At 41.6% G+C, this 9,752-nt stretch overlaps 1 protein-coding gene across 1 annotated transcript in view; it reads right to left on the minus strand.

Annotated features, from left to right (window-relative positions):
• STK4 (serine/threonine kinase 4) overlaps positions 1 to 8,583 on the minus strand; it is a 72,216-nt gene extending 63,633 nt beyond the window's left edge. The window contains exons 1-2 of the mRNA XM_081947007.1: positions 8,396 to 8,583; positions 2,075 to 2,155 (exon numbers count right to left, since the gene is read on the minus strand). Coding sequence (XP_081803133.1) covers positions 2,075 to 2,155; positions 8,396 to 8,427 — 113 coding nt within the window. The 5' untranslated portion in view covers positions 8,428 to 8,583. The remainder of the gene's footprint in view (positions 1 to 2,074; positions 2,156 to 8,395) is intronic.
• Positions 8,584 to 9,752: the final 1,169 nt, after the last annotated feature.

Here is a 9,752-nt window from a genome sequence, read left to right on the forward strand (position 1 = left end):
GATATAAGAGAAACATTTCTAAATATTTACAGTGTTCTCTCATTCTCTTAACTCAGACTGAGAAAGTGAGGCTTTGCACACAGCACGACTTCCTCAATTGCTAGAAATGGACAACCTGCAGACATAGCAGCCTCCCTTCGGAACCCCTCTAACCACCGCATAGTTTCCTACTGCCTTGAGGCAGGAAACTTGCAGAACCTAAAATAGGCTAAACAAACAAAACACCAGAAATTTGGGGGGGGAGGGGGGGAAGCAAACAAAAAACAATAAAATTTTTAAGAATTCATTATAAGTGCTACAACAACTTGATTCATGTAAAAAGGTTTACTTTGTTTTGGAAAAATATTTTATCTTCTGATTTATTATCTGTGCACTTTCAACCACTTTTGGCAATATGGAATATCTGACATTACAGGAGTAGCAACGGAATGATCTTTAGGTCACACATTGCAAAAGTGAAGATAGTAACAAACACTCTGCGTAGAAATGCCAAAACCATTTCATAGACCTCACTAACACTACTCTTTTAGGTCCCCTCTTCCCCCCCCCCCCCCCGGCCACAGTGGAAAAATCTTAATGGTTTCCTGGCCTGTTTAGAAAAATAGTCTTCAGAATAATAGTGATGGAATCTTTACAGAATTCTGCATGCATACAAGCAGTCTTGAGTTACGATGGTCACCGGCAGGGCCGGATTTTCCTATAGGCTAACTAGGCTTCAGCCTAGGGCCTCAACATCAAGAGGGGCCTTTTATTTATCCGTGCCACATTTTTTATAAAGTTTAGTACCAATTACAACATGTTTCATTTAATATATTGATATATATCACAGTAATGATGTATTTTATTATCTTTCATGTAATTTACAAACTTAAAAATGGGAGATGAAAGGGCCCCATAAGTGGAATAGCCTAGGGCCTCTTTTCATCTAAATCCGGCCCTGGTCACCAGTAGCAGAATTTCTGTCACTAAGCAATGCAGTTGTAAAGCATGACATCATATGACCAGATCTCTTAGAAAGGCAATCACTGTAGTCCCCACTGTCAATTCTTAAGCAAGGATTGGGGGGTAGTTAAGCAAAGTCCTCCTTGAAACTACCTGCTGGATTCTAACAAGCAATGTTAGTGTGGAAGCCAATAGGAAAATGCAAGTCCCGGGCAGATTATAAGCAGGCCAGCAGACAGCTACTGCCAAATGGGAGGTGGAATGAGGGGAAGGCAGGGCTTGGGGTGGCTGCTACTGTGGCACACTACTGAACATAATGCATGAGAATACATGGCATGAGCACAGCAAGGCTTGGAGGGTGCAGAGATTGTCAGGGAGGTGCAGTGTGTGATGTTGGGTTGGCCACACCTCCCAGCCACACCCCCGAGGTCAAACACAACCCTGATGTGGCCCACATTGAGATCGAGTTTGACACCCCTGCTTTACAAGCTTAGAGGACTAGTTAAAATGATCCAGCCCAGTTTTTCTTTTGCAATGGGGAGCTCCCCTGCAGGCTAGTGCACCGAGGTGGAGGAGCTGCTCCGGGATGACCAAAGGGCCGGTCCTATGACTGCTACAGTTCTGGAATATGGGACCAACTTTCCCACCAACATCAGCAACCCACCGTCAGTCTGCCCGTCTTCGTTTTCCTTCAGTCAGATTTACCAAGCTTCTTGAGGGAAGAGGTTTTCAGGTTGTGTACTTGGACCAGGCGCTTTCTGTCGGGCCTCCCACCCGGATGCCTCGCAGCAGCAGACAGGTAGGCCTGAAAGAAGGCTGAGCCCCCCCCCCCCCCCCGTGGTCCGTGGGATTTAAAATTATGGATTTGGTGGTCCCTGAGGTCCAAAAGGTTGGAGACCCCTGTCCTAGTCTACTCTATGGCTGACTTTCTCTACTGCAGTCTAATAAAACAATGTTTTGACCTGAAATAAGTAATCTGGTTTATTTACAGTCTTCAGAATGACTTCTGTTTCAAATCGTTTTGTTTAACTGCACATATGTATCGAGTAATGATATCAATCCTATATGTACAGCTATTATCTATGGTAGCATTATAAACAGTGTGGTAAGGATATTTATGTGGTTTACTTACCCTTCTCCAAGTTTTTCCAACACATCAAACACTTCTTCAGGCTGTTTTGTCAAACTATCTTCATCTAATTTTCTTAGCTGCCTGGAATCAAATAATTAAATACGTTATCAGATTTTGATGATGCACCTTCAATATCAACTTAATTCTAGCATTAAATATAATTTATTAACAAATTTTTCTACTAATACTGAGTATAATCCAGACAGATGCAACACTGTGTGTTTAAAGGACAGATAGAAGAGAGAGTCTCAAAGTTCTAAGGCAGCCTGACATTTGCATCAACTACTTCACTTAATCCTCCAGGGAAAGATTGAAGGCAAAGGAGGTCCAGGCAGAAGAAAGAACATAATGGCTTCAAAACCTAAGGGACTGGTTTGGACAAAACACAGCACCACTTTTTCGTGCAGCTGTTGATAAAAATAGGATCGCCAACATGATCGCCAACGTCCGATGATGGATATGGCACAACAAGAAGAAAAAGTATATCTCTTGTACTACAGTATAACAAAATATTTTTCACCCAAAATGCACTTATCGGTAATGAAATGTTTTCTATACTTTCATGAAAACTAGGTATTCATTTCCTGAATGCAACAATATAAAAAAAAAATCAGCAGCATATGCAAAACAGATAATGATTTTAAAAGAGGAAATATTACTAAGAGTCTGCCCAGGAAATGATGAAACATGAAAACAAGTCTTAATGATAAAGCTTTAAGATTACAGAATATAATCTGGTTTAGAATAGAAAATAGCAAATACATTATCCTTCCCTTTTTACCATTTGGGTAACTGTTAGCCCACAAACTGTTCCAGCTATGCATTTTTAAATAAGCCATAATTGACTATTTTCATAGATCATAGTGTGAATTCAAATGTATTAACTGTGCTCATATACTATAAACAACCAGTTAATTCATTTCTAAATGTTATTGTAACATATTTAGCAACTACATATATTAGAAGTTTTTAAACTTTGTAATTTTATTTATTTGGTAAGTTTATATAGGTAGTCCTTGTTTAGCACAACAATTGGGACCAGGGCTAAATAGGAAATAGCAATAACTGGTGCTTTCTGGATCAAAATTGACAACACTAATCAGTTTCATACCTTTCACTTTCGTTTGCCTCCTAAGCACTTCCCTACCTTTGGAATGTATCCCCTAGTGCTGTCATAATTAACAAGAAGGGAATTAATCTTTTATTTAGACTCATTGTAGAGAAAGATTATAAGATTATAACCAATTTCGTTGTATATATGAAGTACAATTACAATAAAGGCTATACCAATTGCGCCCCTTATTGGACCGGGATGCCTTACGCACAGTCACCCATGCGCTGGTGACGTCTTGCCTAGACTACTGCAATGCACTCTACATGGGGCTTCCCTTGAGATGCACTCGGAGACTACAGTTGGTCCAGAATGCGGCTGCGCGGGTGATTATGGGGAGTACTAGGTACTCCCATGTAACACCTCTCCTGCGTGAGCTGCACTGGCTTCCTGTGGTCTATCGGGTGCGTTTCAAGGTTTTGATGACGATCTTCAACGCGCTCCATGGCACAGGACCTAGTTACCTGCGGGATCGCATCCTGCCCCATACATCCCTACAACCAATCCACTCGCACAGAGAGGGACCTCTCCGGGTGCCATCCACTAAACAGTGTCGGGGGGTGACACCCAGAAGCAGGGCCTTCTCTGTGATGGGCCCAGCCCTTTGGAATGACCTCCCCCTTGACATCAGGATTACTTCCGATCTCCGCTCCTTCCGTGTAAAGCTCAAGACCCACCTTTTTCAATTATCAGTTTCATCCTATTCCTCCTGACGGTCTTTTTTAAATTTATAATTTTTAATTTGGGATATTTTAATTGTCAATTTTATTATTATTATTGAATCATGTATTTAATAACTGTTACCTCCTCCGTGTACGTGTATGTGTATGCGTGTATGTGTGTGTTTATTTGTATATGTGTATGTGCTCTTGTTGTACGCCGCCCTGAGTCCCTTGTGGAGAGGGAGCGGCTAACAAATTAAATGTATTATTATTATTTATTACCAGTGATGGTGAACGTTTTTCTGCTTGGATGCCAAAAAGGTGCGCCGATAACACAAGTGCGTGCCCACACCCATAATGCAATGCCCTTCCCCTGAAGCATGCGTGCCCCGCGTGCTCTCCTCCCCATGCAGGCCTCACTGAAGCCTCCGGACTTCGGGTAGGCCTGCTGGGACGTTTTTCGCCATCCAGAGACTAGAGGCTTTCCTGAAGCCTGGGGAGGGTGAAAACGCCCTCCCCCGCCCTCCAGAAGGCTGAAAATCAGCTGGCCAGCGCACAGATGCGCGCTGGAGCTAACATAGGGCAACGTCCCGCGTGCCCTCAGATATAGCTACGCGTGCCACCTGTGGCACTTGTGCCATAGGTTCGCCATCACGGGGCTATACTATACTGTAAGAGTAAGCAGGCACACAAAGGGGAAATACCCATGAAAAGCAATGTACTAGCATCAGCAGGTGGGAGCATACAATGAAAGTATTACACTGTATATTCTCTGTTGCGTGCCTATTTACTCTCTTATAATCCCTTTCTCTCCAATCTTTCCACTCTGTAGGAGAAGGGGGACAAGCAATTTCTCCTGAGTCTGATCCATTCCCACTCCTTCAAAAGGGGAGAGATTGGAAGGTAAACAGCATATTGCTTTTGACGTGTATTTTCCACTGTGTGCCTGTTTATTCTCTTGTAATGTTTTCCTCTTCAATCTCTCTGGTCTACAAGGGAGGGGGGAGGAAAACAACAGCTCAGGCACGAAATGCCTACTAATGGCAATCACATAACTGTGGCTATCATATAACTGAAGGACAGCATGGTTGTAACTTTGAACAGACACTGAACTAGGCAGTCAGTAAGTGGGGGTTACCTGTGCAGCTGCCCATTTCACAAACATGACTCTGGATAGTCATCATCCACAATTTTAGAACACCTCATATACACTCTTTGGGTATTACTTCATTGAGTAATTGAAATATGACCAGTCAACTCACATATTAGAGATTAGATATTTTAACAGAAAAACATTAACCCAATTTTAAAGTCACTCGTTCCTATAAGATCATTGACTGAGTTCGGCGGATATAGAAAATTGAATAAAGTTGCTGAAAACATGATTACAAAATGTCACAATCAACCAGCATATTGTATGTAGGTAATACAATTTAATGTATACAGCTATAGACTAATAATGAGATATTTATCAAAATAAGGGAAATGTTACAAAGCAAGTAATACATCAAGTAAAATCCCAAACCTAAAAGGTTTAAAAAATAATTGGCAATAAGAGGGCAAAAGGGAAACAAATTTGAGACTCCAAACTTCTTGTGAATATAAATATGGAAAGGCTGAGATGATAAGACACATATGCAAATTTCTCTCTCTCTCTCTCTCTCTCTCTCTCTCTCCCTCCCTCCCTCCCTCCCTCCCTCCCCCCCCCTCTCTCCCCATCACTATTGTGGAACAAATGTACCACAAAAGAAACAAGTTCTTTTGCTCAGCATGCAAATGCATTAATTGAAAGCAGTTGCAGTCTTTGATAACAGTTTAAAGTTACAGAAATTCCTTCTGACCTCAATTGTCTTTAACTTGGGTTTGTGTTCCTATTGCAATGGGTAAAGTATAGGTAGTCCTCAACTTACAACCATTTGTTTAGTTACCATTCAAAGTTACAACAGCACTGAAAAAAAGTGATTTATGATTGATCTTCACACTTACAACCTTGGCAGCATCTCTGTGGCCACATGACCAACGTTTGGGTGCTTCACAATTGGTTGATATTTATAATGGCTGCAGAGTGTCCTGGGGACATGTGATCACCTTTGCAACCTTCTGACAAGAAAGTCAATGGGAAAGCCAGATTCACTTAGCCACCGGGTTGCTAACAACTGCAGTGATTCACTTAACTGTGGCAAGAAAAGTTGTAAAATGGGGCAAAACTCATTTAACTGTCTTGCTTAGCAACATAAATTTTGCACTCAATTGTGGTCATACATTGTGGACTACCTATACTATATTTTTGTTCTCCAGATACTGAGTTGCAACTCCAATTTGTCTATGTTTGTCCATCCATCCAATATAGAGGCCACTTGATTTCACAGAACTTATATTACAAAATAGTAAGACAAATATATTGCTAAGTGCTTACACTTAAAATATTATAATTTTATGATATTATTTTGACTTTCCAGGCCTGCAAAGGTTATAAATGTTAGGATTGGTTGCAAAGTTATTTTTCACACCACTGTAATTGCAAACAGTCACAAAACAAGGCAGGCAGTAAATTACAGTTCTTTTTTATATAATCTTTACTGTTTTACTTTTATAAAGATATTCATACAAACATTATACCTGCTTTCAAAGGGATTTTTTATAATTTCATACCTAAAATATACAAAGCTGAAAGGCACTTGTATAGATTATACATGACTAGTGTGAGCTAATATCAAGGAGTATGTGCAAGAAGTTTTATTTTAAGATGGGACAAAAATCTATAATAATTCAGTAAATTATATAATTTGCAGTCTACATATACAGAAATTTTTAATACTTTAAATGTTTAAGGCACTGTTTAAGCAATTAAAACTGCACAAGAAATGAATTGCTAGTATTTCAGGGTTTTGACATTTTAGAACTTCCCTTTATGCATTTTTAAGACACCTCCTTTATTTATTCACTTCCCCTTAGCATGTTTTTAAGCAATGAGCTTTGGTAACTAAACATACCAACTTCCTCTGTAGACGGTGTCTGAAATCCAAAGTACATCAAAATGCATACATGCAAGCTCATAATATTTTGGATTTCAGTTTATGCTTTATCTTCTAGAGAAAAAGCTATTTCTAAAAAGACAACATATTACTTGGAAAGCCTTGCAAATCCATAAAACCAAAACGTTTACTATTCACTTCTCTATTCTTCTGTTGATGGGTTAACCCAAACACTTGGAAACCAACCTGAACTGTAGGAAGCCCCGTTTTAAATCCCCCGGCAGAAATACTTAGGCCCAAGCAAGAGACAATCTTTGGAAAACTACTAGAATAATCAATATGGGATTTCATCCTAGGCCTCCCTGGCTTGAGATGACAAGTTTGTATCTTTTGATACACAACAGAATACTGTATGCCACCAGACTTGAAATTTTGGGCTTAGACAACTTAGAACTTTGCCGCCTTCGATCTGACCTAAGCATAGTACATAAAATTATCTGCTACAATGTCCTTACCTGTCAATGGCTACTTCAGCTTCAACCACAACAACACACTAGCACACAATAGATACAAACTTATGGTAAACTGCTCCAAACTTGATTGCAGAAAATACGACTTCAATAACAGAGTGGTCAATGCCTGGAATGCACTACCTGACACTGTGGTTTCTTCCCCAAACCCCCAAAACTTTAACCTAACACTGTCTACTGTCAACCTTACCCCATTCCTAAGAGGTCTTTAAGGGGTGTGCATAAGCCCACCAGCGTGCCTATGGTCCCTGTCCTAATATTCCCTTGTATTTGTATTCATTTCATGTATTCATAATCATGTTTATACTTCTTTCTGTTAAATAATAATAATAATAATAATAATAATAATAATAATAATAATAATAATAATAATAATAATAATAATAATAATAATTATTAAATTTCTAGACCGCCCCCTCTCCCCGGAGGGACGGCGAGAGGGGGTCTAATTCATGCTTGATTAAATAAATAAATAAATAAATAAATAAATAATAAATAAATATTGTGATATAAGTTTTATCACAGTAACGGGACCGCTGCATTTCTGCTCCGATTTTTATAGTGGGAAAAAGAACACGACTGAGGAAAGCAGATACTCAAAATACACAGAGGTGGTAACCCAAAATGGTAGTCTAGGGATTATTTCAGGTGGAACTTAAACACAGAGAAAATAGTTGGGACTAAACGCAGACTCAAGAGAGGGGCGAACAGCTGCAAAACGCAGACCCGACTAAGCCAATAGGAAACGAGCCGGGCACCCCAGTTTGAGACAAAGAATTAGAGAAAGACGCCGGTCCTTGAGCACAAGGTGCAGGCGAAGCCGGACCGGCGGAAGACAGCGGAGAAGGGTCAGGGCTTCACCAGCGGAGACGACGACCAAAAGAGCCGGGCTCAAAGGCGAGAAAAAGCGCAGTCTGCGCGCAGCCTCTCGTCCCCCGCCCCGGCTTTGCTCTGTCCCCGAAGAGTCTTCCCCCATCCTCATTGCGCGATCACGCCCTTTTCTCTACCCCCCCCCCCACTCCCCACAATGTCCGGCTTCTCACCGGCGCGGGTGGCGCAACTGCACGGTCTCCATGGCCGCAGGAGCAGCAGCAGCAGCAGCGGCGGCGGCCGGTAGGCAGAACCGGGAATGATGCGGAGAATCAAGAGAGAAGCGGCAGTCACCGGCGCCCCATCCCGCCCAGCTTTCCCGCAGCTCTTCTTAACTCGCTCCGACTCGCGGAGCGGCCCCGCCTCCCCCAAACAAGCGGCTTGCACTTCCGCCTCGGGAGCAGCCTATCAAGGCGATGCCCGCCGGCCTCTGCAAAAAAAACAAAAAAAACCTCACCGAAGCCCAATACGGACCCCGCCCACCCGGCAGCTGGGACTGACGGGCGACGGCGCGCGAGGTGGTGGTGGGCGGGCGGGAGGGGGGGAGATGAAATTCACAGCCCGACCCACGTGGTTCGCGCCAATTCTCTCCTGGCTTTGGAGGGCGTGGCTACGAGAGGTGGGGGCGGATAATCGCATCCCTCTTTTTAGTTCTCATTTATTCACGAGGGAGGGCGTGGTGGGCACGCGCCTTCCCGAAGTTTGAGTGAGATGTGGCAAACCCGTTAACTTTGGAAGTGTTGGCTCCACATATTGCATGAAAATATTAAAAACAATATATTGATTGTTTCCCGATTGCTTATTTGTACCCTATGACTATCATTTATGTACTTTATGATTCTTGACGAATGTCTTTATGTACACAGAGCATATGCACCAAAGACAAATTCCAAGTGTCTTCAATCACACTTGGCCAATAAAGGATTCTATTCTATTTATTCTAAAAGATGATTTTTTTTCAATCACCTTGGCAGAATTTATTCCTTTCGCTGATTTATATCCTTATGACCGGTTAGTTCGTTTTCTTGACGGCCAGGATGTGTCAATAGCATCACAAAACTAAGTAAAACAGTTTTTTTAAAAAGTCCTGAAATATCCTGAAACTCGTCTTCTAAGATTTCAGGCAGGAAGTTTAAAAAAAGGTGGGGGGGGAGTACATCAACCCCTAAGATTTTAACAATTTTTGAAAATATATGAAAACTGAAGCATCACAGTGCAGGGTAAACATTGGCTACCAGCGATCCCCTGAGATTGACATCCATTAGACTTGTTTGTCACAAAGCCAAATTTCATGGCTTATATTCCAATGTAGTCTGCAAACACAGAAAATTATGTTAAATCAGCACATTCACAGTAACTGGCCCAAAGTATCCTAAGCTACCCAGGAAAAAAACATTTGAGCCTACAAATATGTTAGCTTTTGTCAGTGAGAATTTAACTAACTTGGTTGCAATAGCACTTAGCCTTATATACCGTTTCACAGCCCACTCTAAGCGGTTTACAGTCAGCACATTGTCCCTAACAATCTGG

This window comes from Natrix helvetica (assembly GCF_964273705.1).
Source record: "Natrix helvetica genome assembly, chromosome: 3".
NCBI classification, from domain to species: domain Eukaryota; kingdom Metazoa; phylum Chordata; class Lepidosauria; order Squamata; family Natricidae; genus Natrix; species Natrix helvetica.